The 22,921-nt window shown below is 48.4% G+C and overlaps 6 protein-coding genes across 6 annotated transcripts; 3 read left to right on the plus strand and 3 right to left on the minus strand.

Annotated features, from left to right (window-relative positions):
- Window positions 1–14: 14 nt before the first annotated feature.
- Window positions 15–1,763, plus strand: N7525_007647 (uncharacterized protein; the record flags this gene model as incomplete). The annotated part of the gene is given in 6 exon segments (XM_002568052.2): window positions 15–29; window positions 234–314; window positions 329–373; window positions 422–478; window positions 557–812; window positions 913–1,763. 6 exon segments carry the CDS (start codon window positions 15–17, stop codon window positions 1,761–1,763), a joined length of 1,305 nt encoding a protein of 434 aa, XP_002568098.2.
- Window positions 1,764–2,348: 585 nt separating this feature from the next.
- Window positions 2,349–6,690, minus strand: N7525_007648 (DEAD/DEAH box helicase; the record flags this gene model as incomplete). Its single annotated transcript, XM_061214168.1, has 13 exons — window positions 2,349–2,648; window positions 2,708–2,884; window positions 2,944–3,977; window positions 4,041–4,239; window positions 4,296–4,383; window positions 4,444–4,543; window positions 4,605–4,762; window positions 4,810–4,929; window positions 4,984–5,065; window positions 5,117–5,201; window positions 5,251–5,271; window positions 5,324–6,035; window positions 6,086–6,690. The coding sequence occupies 13 exons, from the start codon at window positions 6,688–6,690 to the stop codon at window positions 2,349–2,351; spliced, it is 3,681 nt and encodes a 1,226-aa protein (XP_061068599.1).
- Window positions 6,691–8,836: 2,146 nt separating this feature from the next.
- N7525_007649 (uncharacterized protein) lies at window positions 8,837–12,287 on the plus strand (the record flags this gene model as incomplete). Its single annotated transcript, XM_061214169.1, has 12 exons — window positions 8,837–9,454; window positions 9,507–9,527; window positions 9,578–9,662; window positions 9,720–9,801; window positions 9,861–9,980; window positions 10,059–10,216; window positions 10,277–10,376; window positions 10,452–10,539; window positions 10,595–10,772; window positions 10,823–11,688; window positions 11,742–11,918; window positions 11,988–12,287. 12 exons carry the CDS (start codon window positions 8,837–8,839, stop codon window positions 12,285–12,287), a joined length of 2,793 nt encoding a protein of 930 aa, XP_061068600.1.
- A 992-nt stretch (window positions 12,288–13,279) lies between these two features.
- Window positions 13,280–14,572, plus strand: N7525_007650 (uncharacterized protein; the record flags this gene model as incomplete). The annotated part of the gene is made up of 1 exon (XM_002568055.2): window positions 13,280–14,572. The coding sequence occupies one exon, from the start codon at window positions 13,280–13,282 to the stop codon at window positions 14,570–14,572; it is 1,293 nt and encodes a 430-aa protein (XP_002568101.2).
- Window positions 14,573–15,432: 860 nt separating this feature from the next.
- Window positions 15,433–18,245, minus strand: N7525_007651 (uncharacterized protein; the record flags this gene model as incomplete). Its single annotated transcript, XM_061214170.1, has 3 exons — window positions 15,433–16,298; window positions 16,353–18,153; window positions 18,204–18,245. 3 exons carry the CDS (start codon window positions 18,243–18,245, stop codon window positions 15,433–15,435), a joined length of 2,709 nt encoding a protein of 902 aa, XP_061068601.1.
- Window positions 18,246–20,091: 1,846 nt separating this feature from the next.
- On the minus strand, window positions 20,092–21,846 carry N7525_007652 (uncharacterized protein; the record flags this gene model as incomplete). Its single annotated transcript, XM_061214171.1, has 3 exons — window positions 20,092–21,249; window positions 21,370–21,695; window positions 21,768–21,846. 3 exons carry the CDS (start codon window positions 21,844–21,846, stop codon window positions 20,092–20,094), a joined length of 1,563 nt encoding a protein of 520 aa, XP_061068602.1.
- Between the last annotated feature and the right edge of the window lie 1,075 nt (window positions 21,847–22,921).

Here is a 22,921-nt window from a genome sequence, read left to right on the forward strand (position 1 = left end):
CCGATAAATCACAAATGTCTCTCTACTCCGTATGTTTTCCTCGTTATCCGACACAGCGAGGATACCTCCTTGTACGCCAAAGTGTGCAGGGTTAGGCCGCCGAGTATCGAGGACAGCTACGGATACTCCAGCTCCAAGTTTCATTGTACTGTGATTCAAACAGCCAAGTATGCCCCTCGCGTTAAACCCGGTCTTTAAATGTTCGATCCCATGCTAACATACTCGAAACACAGGTCGAGGCGCTCGAGCCAACCGGCGAGGGCGAATACTTGATCGTTCGAATCGAAGTTATTGCTACATACCTTCAGGGTATGGTATCTCTTCAAAGATTAACAGTTTACACAAATTGGGCTATATGGAGACATCCATGATGGTAAGTCTCACATGGCGAAGGGCATTTGCTAATTGAATGGCCGAATAGGCTCTCAAGATGGATTCCGCAGACGTGCAGTTGGGTATTGAAATAGACGACGATGGGGTAAGTCAACGTCTCGGCGCTTTCCTCGCCGGCGCATTACGCACGTCAACCTAACGTTTGCTCTCGGCGTTCACATAGCTTGCTCGCATCTGCACCAACCCTGCCGTTCCATGCGTGCTACCCTCTGTGGAAGACGATTTTGATGAGGACCCTCTGATTGAGTCCAGCTCTACCGGAGTGAAGCGCAAGCGTCACACTGCATCCCCACACGCGCAGGAGGATCAGTCTGCTGAGGACATAGGACCTTCCGCTTGGTACTTGACTGCTGCTCACTGGAACTCTGTGACCTTTACACGCGAATCTCCACCCGACGACCCTCGCCTGGCCCGCCTTGGTAAGTCTCCTTTTCATCCCATTTTCTGTTTGCTCCTATTCATCCCATCTTCTGTTTACTCCCAAATGATTGGATGAGAAACTTATTGGTCCGAATCTAGGGTCCGAAGTGTCTCGCCTTTCTCCACGCGCCAAACGTCAGCTTCTCAATTCGATGCCTCCTCTGGACACTGAGGAGCTACCTGATCCACCACGTGAAACGAACAACTTCAGCTCGCGCGTTTGGGAATCTTACCGCCCATCAAACCTCAACTTCATCATTTACGAAGACCCACCGGGTGAAGAAACACCCAATCCCAGCCCTATGGAGCAATCACTCAACCCTCTGGAAGAGGATAAAGAGAACATTTTCTCCACTCAGTCCGACTTGGAAAGCTCCGGTGACGAAGAAGAGAGCACCATGCCTAACCTCGCTTGGAATGAAGCTTCCACCGGCCCTCGCGACGCATTCGGTCTTCCGCTTCACCGTCAAATCTCCGATTTCGTCCCACCTCAGAACACCCCGCTCCCTGAGCCTCCCATGCGTCGTGGTCGACAGGTCCTGCGAACCCTTTGGGTTGATCAGACCCAAGTCCGCCAGGAGGATAATGGTCTGATCGACGACCAGCTGCTGGACCTCGAGGAGACTGAGGCGATGTACCGACGAGGACGAGCCAGAATCCGGTCTAACCGTTACCAAGTGCGTGTGGACACCCCATTTCACCCTCGTACCGGCTTCAATGATGTTCGCCGTGTCCTTTTCCAGCAACGTGAAGATCTTCCTACCACTGTCGAGCAGACCGAGGCCCGTCGCTCTGTGACTCCCGAGCAAAACGAAGGTACTCGCTCTGCCACTTTCGAGGAAAACGAGGAGGAGCACCAGCAAGGACAGCAGGTGCAACAGGAGAACGACCAGGAGAACGACCAGGAGAACGACCAGGAGAACGATCAGGAGCAGGAGCAGGAGCATTAATCTGGGAACATACAGCTTCTTGACCCGATGTTACCATTTGACAATGTTATGGCCTCGTGATCTCCGCGCTATCTTGCGAACATCTTGACTTTGTTTTGCACAACTTGCAATCTTGAGGTTGTGTTCTTTCTTCAAATTTGCTCACGATTCACGGCGTGTATGAATAGTCTATCGATAGCCGATGAATCTTTGCTGTTATTTTCCAAAAGAATATGGTAGTAACCTTATCCTATTTGCATAAATTGAGTAAGCCTAATGCGATATTAGGAATTATCCATGTTGATCAGCAAAAAGCGGGCGTTGCTTCTGTTATTACCTAGGTACACTGAGTGTCCTGGAAAACATCCCTACCAGTAAAGTAAACGAGCATTTCAGCGCTCAAGCAGCTGATCTCAAACCCATCCTGCCATGTACAATGCTATGATCCATATGTTTCCTTTTTTTGGGTGGTCTTTTTGGGACTTTCATTCTTTTTTTGGTGTCCTGCTATATCCCTCGGGACTGGTCGTCTGTTTTCGCTTCGTCTTCATTTCGTCTTCACTTCGTCTTTGCTTCGTTTGCTTCTTCCATGAAGATGGCAGCAAGCTAACTCCATTTCCTAGCAGCTTTTGCCTTGGACGTAGCTTTGGGGACCTTCGGCGTACTTTTCGACGGTAAATAGACCTGGAATCCTTTTTGGGGGTCATCATCGACTTCACCGAACATCTCCAGCAGTTCCCGGAGTGTGTTTCGGTCCGTGAGCACACTCTGGCTCATGACCTCGCTGATATCTTTGGCTTTCCTTTTCTGTGTACTATCCATCCAGTCGTCAATGGATCGTTTGATCATGAGCATGATACATTCGACATCGCGTTGTTGGCCAAGACGCCAAAGACGAAAGAATGCCTATCATTGCGGTTAGGAGACTGGGATCCCAACCCCTTGATTCACGCGCGTCCACCTACCTGGTCTTGGACAGCCTCGTTCCACCATAGGTCAACCAGGATACACTTGTTGGCCACGGAGAAATCAAGACCTAGACCACCCGTTTTGATCGAAGCAATCATGATCTTGTATTCATCGTTCGTCCGGAACCTGTCAAGGTGAATTTCTCGTGACCTGTTGGCCATTCGACCCGTAATCTGGTCAAGTGGAGTTAGATATGTTCCCTTTTGGTCAATAGTCGTGGGAAAAGAATTACCTCGGAGTAACTCCAGTGATTCTCTTCACACAGATATCGTAGAAGTCTGGCGCTGTTGACATACTGCGTGAAAATTACGATTTTGGCCGTGCTGTCTTCTTCGAACCACTTTTTGACTTGAGATGTGATTGCATCGAATTTGGAGCCTGGCATGCATCTCCCGAATGCCGCTATCCAATCTTGTCCCTTGTCAATTTCTTCCTCGTATGGAACGTCGCCCTCATTAGGACTTTCATCTTCCGCCTCGTCTGGGCTCTCCTCCTCGTTGCTCTCTTCACTAGAGGTTGGGTTTCTGTCGGCCAACAACCATTCTGTGAAAGTTAGACCGTTTTTCTTAGCCTTCCGGGGTTTCTTGGTTTGAGTTCCCTTGGCTGTTCTTGTATCTGGTGGTGCTGGTCGCTTTCGCTGGCTCGCCTGTCCAAGAGAAGAAGACTCAGTATCATCCAGTTGAGGTGTATCGAAGTCATCGTCATCATATATTCCGTAGAACGCAGCGGTCCTGATAGGAATTTCGCAACCGCGGCACCATCGAGCGACGCCATCGGTGTTCCCTTTGTCGTCAGCGAGCGCATCGAAACATTCTTCACAATAAAGGTGTTGGCAGTCCGTAATAATAGCCCTCGTTGGGAACCCGTCACAGCCAGGACAGAACCATGTCCGATTATCAAGCTCGTAGAATGCTCCATTAACAAATAATTCTTTGGTCATCTCCGTGAATTTTGAAACGAGCTCTTCGAAGTTCCCGCCTGGCCGTGGTCGAAGACTTTCGCTTGCTTCTCGAGATCTTAACGGAACCACAGGCATACTGGTCTGGTATTTCCCTGCAATACAGCATTTTGCAATTATGCTTGATGGGGATGGTTTTCCCGGACTCGTTTCATCCTTTACCCAACTCTTCAGCTTTGCATCTAGTGCGCGGTCGGAATTGCACACTCGCTTGAGGTAGTCTTCTGCGGTAAGTGGATGACTGGAGAACATCTGTAATTTCAGGATCATCGTCAAAATGCACTTCTTCTGCCCTTCCTTTCGAGTAACTGCACCATTCTTTTTAGCAGTGAATTCAATGTATTACAGCTTTAGACGGCTTGCAGGCTCACCATTGACTTTTGCGACGAACTTCTCCGCGATTGCGTGGTAGATCTGTCTTTCAACTGGGTAGAATTCAATTTTGACCTCCTTTAGATCAAACCTTTTGAGCTCGACGAGGGGTCTTCCCATGTGACGGCTCTCGTGGGTTTTGCGGTGGATGATGGCACGAAGCATGTTGATCAAACGCTCTCTAGCAACAGGCGTCCCCTAGATTGGCAAAAGATTACTACATGTGCATTTGGTTGAGAAATCATAGAACTTACGTCGTAATAGTTGTGCATGAAAACCTCGTAGGGTTCACTGTTGGGCACCTCGATAAATGCAAATAGAGCGTAAAGTTCGTCAACGCGGCTATGTTCCAACGTCAGCTTGAATTCCTTTTAGGATTTATCTAAACAGACTTGTACTCACTTGTGCAAAGGTGTTCCGGTTAAAGCCCATTTGTAGTTCCCGCTTAGAGCACGAACCGCAATCGACGTTCTGGTATTCCTGCTCCTGATCATGTGTCCTTCTATAGACTGTATTTAGTCACAGTTTCATTAGGTATATATTTCAAATCATGGTTCACTTACCATCAAGAATGATCCTGTGCCAGTTGATTTGATGGAAGACTCCTGCTTTCTCGTCATATTCTTGCTCCCACCATTCTTCGATAGCGGCATCAGACTTGAGTCCAGGAGGCGGCTTTAGGATGGGATAGGAGGATGCTATTTCCGTGTACGTTGTCAACCTAGCAATTATTAGTAAATCTGTGGGGTGTCTGGTTGAAGCACTTACACAATGCCCTGTTGTGCGAGATAGTAGGCGAGATCATCGGTGTCCGAGCGTGAACCGGAGCAATACGCAACGACGCTACCGGCTGCCCTAGGCTCACAATGCTCGCAAATCTGCTTCATCCTGTGGAATTCAGTGTTAAACGATAATACTGGTATGACCGAAAGAAAAGCATACCAGGTGGATATCAAATTTCTCGGGGCGACAATAAGAGTCGGACCTTCTGGCTCAGATGGCACTTTTCGGTTCACGATGCATGCTAGAAATATTCAGCTGTGCCTCTCTACGGTATCCTTTTTCTTTCTCTTACCTAGGGCAGACAGAGTCTTGCCAAAGCCCATCACATCACATAGTAAGCCACCGTTTGGTTTGCTGGAAGTGGTCTCGCGTTTGCACTAGATTGATCAGTAAGTTCGAGGTTCAAAAGAAGAAATTCGAACTCACCATCCATGCGGCAGCCAGTACCTATTCTGAATGTCAGAATTGCATTTAATAAAAGTGAACGTGTAACACAAACCTGGTTTACCATAAGGGATGTTTTCAGCCCTCTCACCCTCCATTTTCCCTGCCCGTCCGACCTTGCTGATGGATTGAAAGTCCGCGTCGCTTCATTCAAAATAGATATGTCTGCACGTGCTCCGGCCTTTTCTGCAACTGGGATACTTGCAAGCATCTCTCTGAAAGCCTTTTGCTTGTTCTTTTCCGTCGAGACAAACCCAGGGGGTAAGGGACCCTTTACTGTTTGGTGGCCGTTGTCGTTACTGAAAATGCTCTGTATCTCTTTGTTGGACAATGCTGTGGGTGGACGGAGCTTCTTCTGCGCTCCTTTTGCGGAGGGTCCTTGCTCCGTTTGAGCCTCAGAATCGTCGGCCTGTTCACGTTTTCGAGCACCTTCCTTCGAAAGCAACTGAAGAAGGCCAAGTCGTTTGGCCTTTTGGATCTTGAATTTTGACACTCTTGTAGCTGGTCGCTTTGCGGAAGCAGGCTGTTTGAAGCATGGCTCAGTTTGTGTTTGGGGCTGAGACTCTCTGGGTTGAGGCTGTCCTTCCAAGCCGGAAGAAATATTCTCGCCATCGGACCTCTCTTCCAATTCATTGGGGGCACAGAGCTTGTCATTCTTGACCTTTCTTCTTCGCTGTAGTTCTTCCTCCTTCCGTTTTTCAAACTCAATTTGTTGTTCGATGGAGGGGTTTTGCAGGCTTTGGAACTGTTTCTGGTATTCATTGAAACTAGGCCCGTTAGGTCACCATTGTCATGAGAATCTGTCCTTGACACTTACCCAGAAACATTATCCTCGTCTGGCTCAAGGAACGGATCGCTGACTCTTGGCGAGCTAGCGCCAGAGGTGTCGTCGTCCTGCACGAACAAACTTTCAACGGGTTGTTCAACAGACTCAATTGGCTTTTTTGCGGCCTTCCGGTGCTGGTAAATTGCCATCAATAATGCCGGGCCCGGAGTTGGACGTTTTGGAGTTGGTAAATCATCGTCTTCTTCTGTAAGGTCAATGACGAGACGGACTCGGTGAGCATGTTTGAACTCCTGCGGTTCCATTTTGATGTCTGGTTCCTGTTTGATTCCGGGTTCTTGTTTGATGGCCAACGGTGGCTTGAATTTGTCCCAGGTTTTGATTGCCTGGGCGTTCTCGTCGGGAAATTCTTTCTTGATTGGCGGACTATCCAATCCAGCCGAAAAGGGTTGGCTATTACCCAATTCCTGGACTGCTGGGTAGACTGGGTCTTGAGACACGTAGCTGATCCCATCAGTGGGTCTGAAAGTGAGGCGGCCATCGCTCAGTTTGAATTGGGATCGATGCATTTCAGGAGCCCTGTTCTTGCTGGGTGCTTCCCTTTGCTGGGGGGATTGCATTTTGGTAGCGTCAGGCATGGCTGGAAGTAATAACGAGAGTATGGGAGTGGTAATTGAAGAATGAACAAAAAAAGAGTATAAGCTCGTGTAAGCTCTGTTGCTGTAGAGAACACTTGTCGCAGCAGGAATGTGACGGAGTGATGAAGGATGAAAGGTGATGAAGAAGAGGAAAGCCTTTTATACCCTCAACCCCTAGGACTTGAGATAGAACATAGAGTGACTAATGAATCAGGTGGTGACTGGCTCAAGTTTGGTAGTGTAGTAATGACGGAATGGAGGAGAGATGGTGGATAAATGGTATAAAAGGAAGTGCAAGGCTTTCATAACCAGCTCCACTCGGGTCCAAGGTGCAACACAGGTAACGGAAGCAATCAGATGGTGACTGGACCGAGTTTGGTTATTGCAGACAACAGTGTAGCAACGGAGATATGAAGGAGGAGAGATAATGGACATATAGTGTGAAGGAAGCAAAAGCCCTTATGACCGCCACACCTAGGGTTTGAAATAAAACGTTGGAAAACGAGCCAATCAGATGATCACCGGCCCTAGTTTGGTAGTGTAGACGACAGCGTAGCAACATGGGTGTGAAGAAGAAGAATAGAAGGGAAGGTTGTATGCTGCGAAGGAAACGAAAGGAGTACAGAAAGTGGTGCAGCTTTGGTAAATATGGACGGCACTGTAGGAATGTGAAGGAGGAGAGACGAACGGTGCGGCAATGGCAGCCTTTTATAACCACACTTAGGGTTTGAGATCGAAGGTGGTCTTTTTGGTAGTCTTTTCAATGGTATTTCCAATGATCTTTTTTGAGGTCTTTCTAGTAGTCTTTCAAACTGTACTGTTAATGTATTTCCTCAGATATGTTTTCGTTATATATTTCGCTATAGTTAGAAGGATAAGAATAATTAGCTGTCACAACCTCCATACATCACGTAGTTTTCATATCCAACCTTGTTATAGCTGTAGGTGCTCGAGATCTAGATGGTAGTTTTATATTAAAACCAAGCAATTGTAGCAATGCTTATGAAAATGATATACTCATGTCCTGGTACATTGCTATTTTCCGCCGGGCAAAAAGCCTTCGTTTTACTCTTTTCACCACCGTTCTAAATATCTCCCTTACTCCCTTGTACCAAACCTCCGGGGTCCCTTGCTCTCCATTGCTGCATTAAGTTCTTACTTCTTGGAGCCTCTTCATCCTACCTCCCTTCGTCCCCGATTTCTAATTCTACACACATACCAAGTTCCCTACTCAACCTTCTACTTGCCTCACTCCTGATCCATCCTACAGTTTTAACGTAAGCACTTGCTTGCCTCTATTCTGTTTGTTCCACTAACATCTTCATTACCTTCACCATTCCTTACCTAGTACCTCTCTACTTTATGCTCACCTTCTCTTATTCATTCACCCTCTGTTCATTCACTCTATTTATCATACCTTCTCCATATGTGCCCCTTGATTCTTCGACTCTGTGATCTCCAACCCATTCTTTGTTTTAATCACTCTTTTCACCACCGTTCTAAATATCTCCCTCATACCAAACCTCCGGGGTCCCTTACTCTCTATTGCTATATTGAGTTCTTACTTCTTCAGAGCCTCTTTATCCGATTACTTCCCTTCGTCCCCGATTTCTAATTCTGCACACATACCAAGTTCCCTACTCAACCTTCTACTTGCCTCACTCCTGATCCATCCTACAGTTTTAACATAAGCACTTGCTTGCCTCTATTCTATTTGTTCCACTAACATCTTTATCATCTTCACCACTCCTTACCCAGTACCTCTCTACTTTATGCTCACCTCCTCTTATTCGTTCACCCTCTGTTCATTCACTCTATTCATCATACCTTCTCCATATATGCCCCGTGATTCTTCGACTCTGTGATCTCCCATCCATTCTTTGTTTTAACCACTCTTTTCACCACCGTTCCACATACCTCCCTCATAGCAACCCTCGGGGTCCCTCCTTTGCTCTGCATTGCTGCATTGAGTTCTTGCTTCTTCAGAGCCTCTTCACCCAACTGGTTCCCTTCGTCCTCGATTTCTAATTCCACACACATACACAGTTCTCTACTCAACCTTGTTCACTCAACTTTGTTCACTCAACCTTTCACTTGCCTCACCCCTGATACATCCTGCAGCTTCAACATGCAAAGTCGAGTCAAAATGGATCGACCAACTCAAAATTTTATGGACCTCCTCGAGGAGGTACCACACGAGACCCCAGGTGCTGTCAATGACGTGCAGGTAGAATCCGAGTCAGCGGATTTGCCCGAGAAATCTGAGGAGCACTCGCTGGATGGACCAGACTTGGAAGAGAGGTCTGATGATGACGCACACTCTGGTGATGACGAGAGCTTTTCTGCCAACACTGAAGGCTCTTCTGGCGAGGAGTTTGAGGCCACAGAAAATTCCGACAACGACAGCGACTGGTCGCTACAGGAAACAAAGATGGGGTCCTCAAGCAAGCCCACCAAGCGAAGACAGAAGGAGAAACCCTCAACCTCATCAAGCTTGAATGAGACAGTCAAGTCTCTGATGAAATGCGACATACTGAGCGCGAATGCAAATGATATGCAGCAATTTGCCCCTGTGTCCACGCTTGCGGACAAAACGAAAGCACTCGCGGAGGACGTCGCAAAGCTCTCGATTGATGACCAACCGCAGGCTAAGAAGGACGCTGCTGCACTAATTGAGGCCTCGAAGAAGTTCCATCCTTCAGCCAAAATCGTCGACATGAACTGGAAAGTTCAGGGTCTGAAGACGTTGCTGAAACACCATCAGGTACGAGATCTATCAAACTCATTTTGTGATACTTAACTAATAGCTGAAAAAGCTCAAGGCCGCTGCTTGGATGGTAAGCTTGGGACTCAAGATATTATGGTGCCATATTTCTGACCTGCATAGTTCAATCGCGAACGCTCAGAGGTGGAGCCTAATGGAGGCTTGCTCTGCGACGAGATGGGCCTGGGGAAAACACTTACAGTCCTCGGTAAAAATGAAAAACATACGGCTATCCCACAAAGTCAGAAGCTTACCTTTTTATAAGCAATTGTCGCACATGAAAGGACCTTATCTCGTCAAAAAGCCCCGACGCTGGTCATTGTTCCCAGGAGCTTGGTTACACAGTGGTATGTCTCAGTTGTCGACTCAAGAATAATGGATCTGTTCATTAAGTCGACTGTTTTAGGCTTGAACAAATCAGTCTGCATTGTGGGGAAAAGATAAGCAAAGAGGTTCTCGAGCATTACGCCGGTGCACGAACGGGCCAGCGTGATATTGTGAATGTGATGCGAAAAAAGCTTATCGTGTAAGGCAAATTCCAATTGAGCTGGTTACTAACCATATGTAACATCCACCTGGGCATGGATGCTTGCTGACCTTATAGGATTACCACATATGAGGAGGTCTGCGGTTCGCATCCGAAGTTGAAGCCTCCAGTGACGCTCAAGTCTCCTGAAGAGATTGAGGCCTGGAAAGAAAAGGAATACAAACGAAAAGCTGGACCTTTCCATAAGGTTGACTGGCACCGGATCATCCTTGATGGTGTGCACATGGCATTGCTACGAACGCATTCATTCCTATTGATACTAACTCGGCTCGCAGAAGCTCATGTGATTAAAAACAAAGATTGCGCGACCTCTATCGCCGTTCGAGCCTTGCGCGGCAAATTCAAATGGGTTGTCAGCGGGACACCCTTGCACAAGTAAGCACCAGCTCCTAAACATATAGCAAGCTTCAGAATCATCCCGAAATCCTTCGTGCTGACTATATGTTCTAGTGGCGTGGAAGAACTTTACCCATATCTGCATTTCATCTTTACATTGGAAAGGATGGAATACGAGACTTTCTCGAAAAAATACTCCAACGTCAGTCTCACGGGTCGTTTATTCTCCTTGAAATACGGACTAACCTTCTACTTAGGGGTTTAATAAAGTCCTTGAAACCGTCCTGCACCACAGTACATACAGCACTCGGATACTTGGCAAGCCGATCGTCACGCTCCCAGGAATCAACAGTCGAGTGGAGAAGGTCGAACTTTGCGAAGCTGAAAAGCTTCTTTACAGGGAGATCCAGGATCTTGGCATTGCAATGATCAATGGTAGGTCTGACAATACCAGCGATGAGCTATGCGCTAACACAGCCCACTAGGGCTGGCTGATACGAAAGAAAAGCAAAGCAAATGCGTCTTCGCCGTGATAACTATTCTGAGAATGTTCGTGAGCCATCCACTCCTCGCCGAAAAGACTCTCGAAGCCGTGCTCAATCGACGTGTGATCGAAGAACTTAAAGCGATGGCACAAGCAGAAGGTGTGGCCGAAACTCCATCAGGAATCATCATCGACTTGATCCTCGCTGTCGGAGGCAAGGGTGCTTCCCGGCCAAGGCCTCCAGGGGACTTTCCCAAGCTCCTTAAATTATTTCACAATCATCTCATGCACATCCATCAACAAGATGGACCGTTTGAAAGGTTTCTGCGTATGAATTGCCCTCGTTGCGAGAAACACGTAACGGAAGAGGAGGCATTCGTTGTTACCTCTTGTCTACACGTTTACTGCAAAGGCTGCTTTGACGAACTCACCGACCAAGATGAAAAAACCGACACCGTCACCCGCGTCTGCACCTCATGCAAAGCACCCATCCAGGAGGCCGGATACTCCGGCGATTCTCCAAAAGATTCTCCAAAGAAAAGCTCACCAAAGAAGAGAAAGCAGTCCAAGCCGAAGGAAAAAGGCAAGGACGTCTGCAAAAAGCGCCCACAAAAGTCATTCAAAAAGCAAGTTCTACTGAGAGATCCATCAGATGATGAGTGGGATGAGCCCAGTGAGGAAGAAGGTGATTGGATTTCGCGTGTCGGGGATCGTATGCCATCGGCAAAGATCACAGCCGTTCGGGGTCTCGTCTCAGATTGGGTGAAAGAGGACGAGGAAGTCAAGATTGTCATCTTCGTTCAGTTCCTGAAGACTGTCCAACTTCTTCAGTTGATGTGCGAGAAGGAGGGCTGGAAATACGCAGTCGTACGTTAGAATTAGGAGAGCACCGAGTCACGAAACTAACGATGTCAATACAGATCACAGGGAAGGTATCCCCCATCTCGCGTGACAAACAGATTGAACAATTCAGCAAGGAAAAGGACATCAAGGTCATGATTTCCTCCCTCAGGACTGGCGGCGTTGGTCTCAATTTGACTATGGCTAACAAGTGCATCCTCATGGATCCTTGGTGGAATGAAGCTATCCAGAACCAGGTAAGGGAGTCAGATTCCGGATTTCAGAGGGATTGAAAGACCATTGGCAAGCTAACAATAAGTTGCTAGGCCTACTGTCGGCTGTATCGCATTGGACAACCACGTCCAGTGGAATACGTCCAAGTTGTGGCAAAAGTATCCATTGACTCGTGGATGATGAGGCTGCAGAAGGAAAAAACCCGCAACATCGATCGCCTGTTCAGCAAGGAGGCACTAAAGGAGATACTCGGTGTCTCTGAGGACGTCCGCGAAGAGCCCAATGGGGGTTTTCTAATACTCACTGGAAGGGGAAACAAGCATGCCCAGACCTGGACACAGGTCGTGGAATCAGGGATTCTTGACGAGGTCGATCCTTCCGAGGAGGATTAGGGGGCTACCTTAGGGGGCTACCTGGTGGGTGAAGAAGAAAAGCAAAAAAGACAGGGAAAAAAAAAAGGGAAGAAGAGGGAAGAAGACGGAAAGGGCGCAGAACGATGGATTCAAGCAGTGATTTGCCTCAGCTGCGAAGGAGGTTTATTCTTATGATGGTTGGCGCTACCCAGATGGGTTGGCTGGCAGGCATATACACTCATTTGACATGCGGTACTCAGGTTTGTCATTACAGTCAATCCAGCATAATCTCAGTCTACCAAATCCCTTCGATGTGTGCTATGCTCAACATTGTGATCGTACAGGTCTCACATACTTACATAGTCATCATGAGGGCTTTTAATAACGGGTTAGAGATGAGATCACAGAATCGAAGGATCAAGGAGCATATATTGAGAATGTTTGACGAATATAGTGAATGAACAGAGAGTGAACGAATAAGAGGTGAGCACAGGAATGGTGAAGATGGTGAAGGCATCTGGATACTCAGCTATAGGAGATATACATCCATGGATCTATGGATGTATGTCATATAATAAGTTGAAGTATAAGGCCAGGGCCTTTAGAGTAGTCTATTTGGTCATTTTAGCAGCCTTTTTGGTAGTCTTAATGTCAGATGTCTTCTAAGATATCCCTTATATAGATTGTCTTCCCTTATCTAAGCTTATGCCCGGCTACGCCACTATCTGAGCAATGGATTCTACCTCACTCTGGGCTATTCAGTTCTGTAGTATTCAGTATATCACTTGCGTGGCCTGTAGATGAAACGCCAGGGTTCCGCATCTCGGGCGGCGGTTTATCCGAGTAAACAAAAACACCTGACTCTTCTGCAAATTCCAGAGAACTGAAATATTCAACGTGTAAACAGTTCGAAGAATTCATATATCCGACTGTCTGTGCCCCTAGGAAGCATCGCATCGATTGCGGTTCCACAGCAGCCAAGGGCTCGCTTCCTGATGTTTAGACTAGTCGCGCGGTCGCGACCAAGAATCATGAAACCCGCAAGCTTCACTGCATCCTTTGCAACATCACCGTTCGATATTCCGGGTGCCGATAAAGCCGTCCTCAGTCCAATCCACGCCTCCGTTTACACCTCGATCCGCCGGCCCGTCCCACCCATGCCCCACTCACCGATGACCGTGAAGATCCAAGGGCCCAACGAGGAAGCCGGGCCCGACCATGAATCCCATCTTCAAGACCAGCTGCAATCCATACAGAGCGACACAAAGTATCTCCGTCTTGATGAAGACACTCCCTCCGACAAGGAGTGGACACTCCTAAGTGCTCATTTCTCCCACGTGGAGAATCTCGAGCTTGACAGTGGGTTCAACGAAGACCTCAACGATAAACATATTCCACAACACTGGCCCCTTCGGCGCCTCGAGCTACGGTCAGCATGTGGCCAGCTCGTGCAGAGTCCCTTCATCCTCCAGGGGCGAGTCTCTCATCTGAGTCTGCTTCTCACTGGTGGGCTTCGCTTCGCCGGCTCAACGAATTCGGAGCTGTTGCGCGAACACAAGGAACAAGTGGAACGTGGAGAAATAGAAGCGGAATATATTACGCACAATCAGGGAACGCCGGAGGAGAAACGGCTCCAAGTGATTTATATGCCGAGTCTAGTCTGCAGGCATATGAACAAGCTCCACCCAGGTCTTGACGGAAAGTCAGACCCCGAGGAGGTATCCACTCCGGATCAGATCAACCTGCACACACTGGAGATCTTCGAAAACGATGCGATTGATACCTTTTGTCGTCTGACGATGGATCAGCCCCATTTACTGAATAACCTCCAGACACTCCGTATCCGCTCTACGAGCGGATTGGATTTTATATATCTCGATGAGGGACTATTCCGGTTCATACTGCCGCAGTTGGTTAATTTGAAGACGCTGAACTTGACGGTTGGTGATGTATTCAACAATCCATCATATCTTCCCACCCTACACGAGATCCTCCCACCCAATCTGACAACCCTATTCTTCCGTGGTCCGGCTTCTTTGTGTCAATCCGAGCACTGGTCCGGCTGGCTACGTGCATTTGAATCGAAGGAATTTCTGCCGCAATTACAGCGTCTCGCTTTTGTCCTTGACTTGCATCATGAAGAAAAGGAAGGTTGGTCTCGGAAGCGCGTGGTTCCTGCGCCTGCAAATGTCCTCTACCAGGCTCGCGTCGCCTGCGAGGATATCTATGGCACTGTCAGGAGGCGTGGAGTCAGCATTGTGGAGATGCCTGCCGAGCCTGAAGCTGAGAACGATCTGTTTGAACCTGTAGATGATCGCTGGTGATTGGTGGTTTACCTAGTAGTAGTATGATGCTGATCTCCTCTCTTATGATACCCTCCCCTCATGTACTTATAGCAATTCAAACTCGTCTGCGAATTTACTACTCGATAGTCTACAAATCTGTAATTGGCATTTGCGCCATACCTTAGTCTTGAAGCATTGAATGCCATGAGAGTACGCGATGGCTGACGTCCTCTACTGCACAAAGACCAGCCACCCCTCCACCTACAGCCACAAATATATTCCATCTTCAGCGGGACTCTCAATCCATTCTCACCAAAATGCAGCAGCCCATTCATGGAAACATGACCAGATTACCCGGGTATGTGTTGAGGGATGCCGAGATAAGCTAAAGAGACGCCCTTTTCTACGTTTAGTTGGACGAGGGCTAAGAGTAAGAAGAGATAACAGAGGAAAAATAATCCATATCATTCACAGCCCTAACGAAAAGTGGCCGGGTGAATATAATACATCATGCAATAAATACTCCAAAACAAGCATCGTATAAAGCATGGTCAAAATTTCCAATTTGGTGGAAAAGAACCTCGCAACATACATCATCGAATGAAGCGTGGAAAAGCACCGAGTAATTACTTTAAAGATTATAGAAAAGGAAAGCGAAAGGCCCAGGAGTTGTAGAAGCTCCAGACCAATCTTAGATGGACAAACATAAGAAAATGCCCGGGGTAGAGCCAGCCAGTCACATGGACTAACAGGCTGGGTATCACAGAATAGACCGGGTCAGTGATGGCATGTCTATATGCAAGGCATATCAACAGGGTGCATTCACCAGCCGGTGAGACAGATCATCGACTAGAACGCGAACGGAAACTAGGTCGAGGTCGAACATGTAAAGAAAGTGTTTAGTAAGCAACCTTCTCCTCGTAGATGGGGGGCTGGCCCTTCTCCACGTTCCACTGGATCTTGCACTTCTCGTCGAGATAGGCGTCCTCGTCCGTGATAGGGATGACACGCGAGGTGTGCGCGACTTCCTGGGAGCTGACTCCGATAGGGTCGCGGGGAACCCAGAGAAGAGGGGCCTGCGAGGTGATGGCCGGGTGGCAGTAGGCGTCACGCTCGACCTCGGCGGAGTAAGTGGGGATCTCAGAGGAGCTGGGAACTAGCTTGCGCATCTCGTGATAGTTGTGGTACAGGTCCGGGCGGAGGAACTTGGTGAACATGTTCGGCTTAGGTGCTGGCGATGAAGTACCGGTGAGACCCTTCTCGGCAGAGTCGACGTTGCCGAGGCCGTTGTCCACGTTGGCGACGCCGCTGTCGCGGGGTGCCGGGATGGATCCGCTGGCGCCGGTCAGGTCGTCGGTCTTGGACTTCTCGTTCATAGTATCGACGTTGGCCTTCTCGGCAGCGAGCAGAGCCTCCTCCTCGGCCTCGAGGTTCTTGGGCAAGAAGTTGAGAAGGGGCTCCATGGCGGCGTTCATCGCGAGGTGGAACAGAATGACAAAGACCAAGAAGATGATCATGAGGATCAGGGGACCGAGCGCCATTCTGTTGGCACCGGAGCCAATGGCGAACAGACCAATCAGACAAACGATGGACAGGTAACAGCCAACAGTGAGCTGTTGCAGACCACGAGTGTAGCATCTACCCTGGGTGTCGATGGTTGCGTTGGACACGTACAACAGGTTGTACCGGTAGGCGAAGTAGAACAAGTAAAGACCGATGGTGCCGAAGCCCATCACAAGCGGCGCAATGCAAGAGTAGACGATTGCTATTAAAAAAGTTAGTATCATAATCAAACAAATAGGCTATGGGTTTGACGTACCAACAACGACCAACAACGTGAATGTAGGGTAGACAGTTCCCCATCCGAGACCAGCCAAGCTCGACCAACGAGTGTACATCTTGCGAGGGGTGCTGTCCAGCAACTTGCCGAGGACTTTGCCGAGGATCAGGCCAACAATCTGGAGAAGAGCACCGGCGCTGAAAGACAGTCCCTGTAGGATGATGTAGGAGACGTAGAAGTTGGACGCGGTAGGGATCTTCTCGGCCAACAGAGAGGCGGCCGAGGAGGGTTTTTCAATGATATCACTGACGACACTGGTGGCCGATGAGGCAACGGTAACCACTAAGAAGACCTGAACAACCTGGAAAGCGAAGAACCAGTTCTGGACAGTCAATTCAACGACGGGGGTACTAGGAGCACCACCCAACTTGGCCATCAGGCGGAGGATGATAGGCACCAGCGCCATGAGGACAGCCATCAAGACAGTGGGCAGAAGACCGGTAATAACACCCTTGATCCACGACGGAACGCTGTCGATGAACTTCAGGAAAGGAACGATATCAGTCAAAGAGTCAATGTTGGAGATGGCACCAACAACTGCAGTAGGGATGGCCCAGAAGATGATCATGGCGCACACAAAGGCCATGGTAGCAGCGTAACGACCGAGGCGTTCCCACCACTTAATGCGGAGGTTGGACCAGATAACCTGAGTAGGGTCTAAACCAATGTAGCGAGGGCTCATGTGCAGGGGGAGGTTGTGGGCCACAGACTGGAAGGAAGCCTGGGCATCAGACTGGTTGTAGAACTCGACAAAGACAGAGGAGACTAGCTTGGTTTCCCCAGCACGGTGCTTGGCCTGCAACTCCTCGATCTCGGGAGACAGACGCTCGATTTCCGCACGCGCCCAATTGATAGTGTCAACCTTCTTGCCAATAAGCATCTTGAGACGGTGGGTGGGACGGTTCTTAGCCTCCACCCAACGAGCAGCGACGGAGCCAGACTCATCATCAAACTGGCCATCGCCAATGTCAGTCTCGGGGTTCTCAGCCGAGCCCTGCTTCTTAAGAGCCTTGCTGCGCGCCTTGTTAGCAAGCATAATCAGCTTGGTCTCGGCACCCTCGAGCTTCATCGCAGCAGCATCGCGCTCCTTGACCTTCTCTTCAAGTTCCTTGGTGTCAGTTGCGATCCAGACATTCTTGACCTTGTCGCGGCCGAACATTGTGTGAAGCTTATCCTTGTTCAGGAGGTCATCAGTAACGGCCGTAAACAAGACGGTGCGAGATGAGATGCGGCTAGCGTAGGCGGGTGAGAAAAGATACGCCTGGCGCAGGTTAATATAGAACAGGTGCTCGCGAGTAATCATGAAGAAGATGAAGCCGACGAAGATCCAGGCGACGAAGCAATGCGCGTAGTAACGACCGTATTGAGTGTCGGTGATATTCGAAATGCTCAGCATGTTCAGTTGCTTCTTTCCACCACCAGCTGTGGCATTGACGGGCCACAAAATGGGGAAAGTGATACAGCAGCCCACGAATAGCATGACGGAGCACAGTTTGAGGAAACGAAGCATAAGGTAGGCGTCCATCGAGTGATGCTGCAGGACGTAGGTATCGGGTAGCTGGTACATGGCCTGGATCCAGTTCCAGAATCCGGTCGGAGAGTCGGGGGTGCGTTGCCAGGGACGGAGGTATCCAATGTAGGTTCGGGGCATGTACACTCTGCGGTTGCTCTTACGCAGGATGATGAAGAGCAACACCATCACAACGAAGGAGATGAGGGCGGGGATTAGGACGGCGAGCAGACCGGACAGTGTCGGCGAGCTGTCCTGCGGTTTCTCGCTCTAGTATAGTTAGTAAAGAACCATCTACCTAGAAGTGCAACAGAGCTTACCGCCTCCCTGGCGACCCGCCAGTGAACGGCATCGTTGCCCATTGTGAAGGTATTCGCAATGGTATCAAAAGGTCCAAAATGCAATTAAAATCACGCGTGTAAAGAGTCGGGGAGGGGAAGGATTTAAGTCTCCCCAAATGCGTGAGAAAAATAATGGAAGAAAAACCCGTGGACGAGAGAAGCTTAAAGTTTGGGTAAGGACCCATGGACAGCAGGGAGAAGAGGGGCTAAGATCTGCGATCTACCAATGTAATTGGATCATCTTAGATTATGTTTTCGAGTTATTTTGGTGATTTCGCTATTTTATTATTTTAATAATTCTTTTCCTCATTTTTCTCCTGCAATTGAACCTAAATATCACATCTAGCGCCAGTCCATCCATGGGTGGTAAGTGGTCCATCCAAACTTTTTCCCACAATGGTTGAGATGCGACCAAAGATCCATCCTCTCGTTCGTCGTAATCGAATGACCCCGTGGCCCCATTCTGTGGCTGAATCATATGGGATGGGTTCTTTTTAAACCATGGATTTAATTAAATTTTCCCTTCACGGAGAAGTCCGCCACAAAACCTCAGCCACATCTCTCTGTTGTACAACCTAAATGAGCTACCGTAGGTACTTCGATGACGATCATGACGCTCAGTTAACAGGGGTGGTTATCAATTATGCTACTGCGCAAGGGATGCTGTGAGACAAACAAACTTCTCGGAAATACTTCGTACACTGTATAGAATCCTCAGTCGCACATATTCAGAATTGGAGCAAGTCCCAAAGAATTTATCTGTCCGCCCTTAGAGAATCCAGGGGTATGTTATTTGAGTCTCCACCCGATCAGAGTCACGAAGCACATGGGTTATCTTTTGCGTTGGTGTTTAGGGGAGGTTTTTTTTGCTTTTTTTACTTTTTCACTTTTTGCTTTGTTTACTCGTATCGGCTATTAACATCATTACGGTCTGTCGTGTTATTGCATGCCCAGGTGCCAATTCCCGCTCGGTCACGAAGCGATCGTCAAATTATAATCTCATATCTGAGCTGGACCCAATACGTAACTCTTGGTAGATCGGGATTTGTCGCCACAGAGAGCGCTAAGACCAAGTGGGTTGCACTATTGATTGACCCAGATCTTTGTGTTTAGTGGAGCCAAGATTGGCATGAAACCCCCTTCGCGAGTCGAATTTAGTAGTACGGTAGTTAGGCAAAGTTAGCGAGCCGGTTGGCACTCTCACAACTTGAAACCTCAGCTACGCCCCTGGACAACAACGAGCTGCATTTACTACGCCGTAAGAACACTGCATCGCATTTTAATACTAAAATTAGTTACAAAATAAATGATAGCGATCAAGTACTGCAATGATATAGTTGTACCTACAACGTACGTTGCAACGTTAGAGTCACAGCCCAGCGAATTACATAACGATCGATCTCACAAGTCGCGGTGGACACGGAGTAGATAGATATGGTGACGCGATAAGTCGACGGTTGGTACACACTGTATTTGGTTTAGCGTCGGGTCGGTTTTGCTGTGGAGATACCTCGGCGTTACGCATGCGCTTGGGACGCATGGAGACCCGATTTTCCTTTGCCAAGTGTGGCAACATCTGAAGAATTTTATTTTTCATTTTTTATTTTTCATCTACATCGATATCCTGCCTACCATGCAGAGAATATCAAATTGTCTGGAAATCTGGAACTGAGGGGCAAGAGCCCTGGAGCTTCCAAGGTTCCCCTTAGTCTCCACTGCGGTGAACTCAATGACGCTTAGACTTATCCTGGTTCCCGGGTCCTCCAGGACTGCCAAGATAATCCAACCGTACCTGAGTTGTGTGTTGATATCATAGTTGTAGGTACTCCGTAGTAGCTGGGTTGAGGTGACGTTAAAAAAAAGAATTTCATTGAGGACTTTGTGAACTACTTCGAAGCTCTTCTTCAAATGCAGCGACCCCACGAATAGGTGTCTGAAAAGATAAGAAACTCATTAGAATCTCATTGAACTGGAATTGGAGGTCAGGCCGTAGCCGTTTGTGCGCCTTGACCAGCTCGCCAGTGGACCATCCACGTTCGGGGTCTTGTAAATCAAAATCGTATCCTTCCTCCAGCAGTAACCACAGAAGGGTTTCGCAAGCTGGATCCCGATCGAGATGGTGCTGTTTCGCCGTGGTAGATAAAAAGTAAAGGAACCGGTCAGTCTTACTTGGGGACTCCTGGAAATCCCAAAGTGCAGCCGTAATATAAATGAGCGCCGCTGTTCGGGTGACTTCTTGGGTATGCGCACCGCGAACCACATATACACGTGACTCATGCGGGACTTGGGAGGGCCGCGGTCCACTAGACAGCAAGGAAAATAGAGGACTTTCCATCTGGAAAACCTTGAACCTATGTGGTGCTTGGAGGAGGTATTCGGGGGAGCTGTGTTGCCGCATGAGGTCTTCAGCTCCGCGCAGAAAAGTGAGCAGCCATTGCTGCTCAGTCAAACTGATCTCGGGGCCTTCTGGCATCATCAGGTATCGGATGTAGTGGATAAATACTTCCACGGGCCTATTGGTTCCGGTTCGCGGCCGCATGACCTGGACAGCACGGTCAATATATACCTGGGCCAGTTGCTTGCTCCCGAAACGCCCTTCATGCAAGGCCATTCCACCCAAGGCCATTGCAAGATCATCCACCTTGACTAGCGCCGAGCCTGAGGTAGCGTCATCGATGAGTTTCGTAGCTTCACCAACATGGCGTTGAATTTCGGTGCTGTCAGACATGCCGTACAGTTGTGCCTTCCACCGCGCACAGTATGACAGGACTACTGCCTTGAACGAAAGAGGGTTTCCCATAGCAGTACGGAAAATCTGGTTTTTCACGTGAAGGTTCTGTCCGGACCAGTATGACAACTTGTTCCTCCAATAGTCAGCCAATTCAACATCCATGCTGTCGTATTCGATTGGGAGACTGGCGAACGGATCCCTTCGCGAAGCATCGAGTATAGTGATTGGCGAGCCAATGTTTGGTAGCACGGGGGTGTAAGGTTGCGGTTTCATATTTGAGAATCTGATTTGAAGCTTCGACGCACCATAGCATTAGCATCTAGATCCATGATCATTTGCAGCTAAGCCTACACCTAGATAGTCCAGCCTTGGCTGTGGCCTAGACACTTGACTAGAGGAAAGGGATTCCCATACCGAAGTTTCCTTGTTGGAAAAGTTTTGTGCAGCTGTCGAGGGCGTTTCCAATCGACTCTGTTCGGCAGCTCCTGCCTCTTTCTTTGCCGGACATGAGGTATAATCTGGGATGTGGTCTCTGGGAGGTGTCGCATGTGACATTTTGCGCTGTTTCCTTTTTTCCTGTACATGGTGGCGCATAACATGAGCGCGCTTTTCTTTGGATGACGAGTTCTGATCAACAAAGTAGAAGTGTTGGTTCTTGGGAGGTTTGTTTGTCGATTCGGCGGCGCGCCGTCGCCTTCCGGGTTTGGCAGTTTGATGGCCTTGGCCAGAGGCAGATGGTGCTGTATGTAAACATTTAGCTGATTTGTGCATGCAAGTTGAGAGGTTAGCTCCTCAAGGCGGGGGGCGGGTACCCGATGCATCCGTGTCAGACGGGCCGACACCACTGGGCCTGGTCAGTGTCGTCACTAACCGTTGTTCGTTCTCGGACATGTCGAGCTGCGAACACGTAGATATCCTTTGTCAACACGATAAGGTAGTCAAAACTGCATAATCAGCCGATGGTCACCAAGATTCCTCCAGCCAAGGACTCGGGATTTGGGAGAAACCATCGCAAGACACACAAGTCCTATGTGATGATAGTGTCAGAGGGTCCCGGAGAATGTGCGGAAGAAAGGAGGGTCGCGCTAGCACAGAAACAGTCTAACTTACGAGGCAATACCAGAGGGGGAATTATATTTCCCGGGAGGGAATAAGGGTTCAAATGCTTCGAGTGCGGGCACCCCGGGGGGAGAATAAGCTGTTATATAAGCGCCAAGCATCAACCATTTACCCAAATGGAGAAACCGGCACGGCAGCGTTAAACTCAACCTTGGAAGTTTAATGACCAGTTCACTCTCTGCCAAGGATCCAACTTAAGTATCCCCAATACCTTTTATAAAGGTAATTACCTGTATTCTCTTGAAGGCTTAATATTTTGTTCATAAACGTACTCCGTACTTGTGGAATAACCTCAGATTTACGGAGTACATGGGTATTTCTTTTTCAAATATATATTACGTCGTACTCCGGAATGCGAAGTAGTACCCAGGATTTGAGATATATCAAATCACCTGGGCAAGACCCCCTTTACTCAACGATTGACAAATAAGGATATAAGACCGTGACCCTCAAGCAGGAGCCCACTTAAAATTATGACTCTTAGATTATTAGAATTGACAAATAGGTTGGCCCAAACTAACCAAACTGATCAACCCTGCAGTTTTTAAGGATATGCTACACTATTTGCTCTTGGATCATAGGTACGATTATATAAGATGAACGTGCTTTCCAAGGTTTCCAAGCTTGTGGTTTAAAATTCAGCACCTACAACATAAGAGCTGACGTTTGTGTGCCCCCATATGAGCGGAAGTGGGGGCGCTAGGCAGAACACTCAAAAGTTATTTTGCTGCAAAATGCTGTGAAGATGAAGAGGACCTATTGCCTATATGGGTTAGCTTATTTTATTATATAAGGAAACCACTTAACGCGTCGGTACGGGATCAACTATTATTCCGGATACGCGTTC

The sequence above is a fragment of the Penicillium rubens genome, assembly GCF_028828025.1.
Source record: "Penicillium rubens strain IBT 27055 chromosome Unknown utg000003l_segment0_segment0, whole genome shotgun sequence".
Classification (NCBI taxonomy): domain Eukaryota; kingdom Fungi; phylum Ascomycota; class Eurotiomycetes; order Eurotiales; family Aspergillaceae; genus Penicillium; species Penicillium rubens.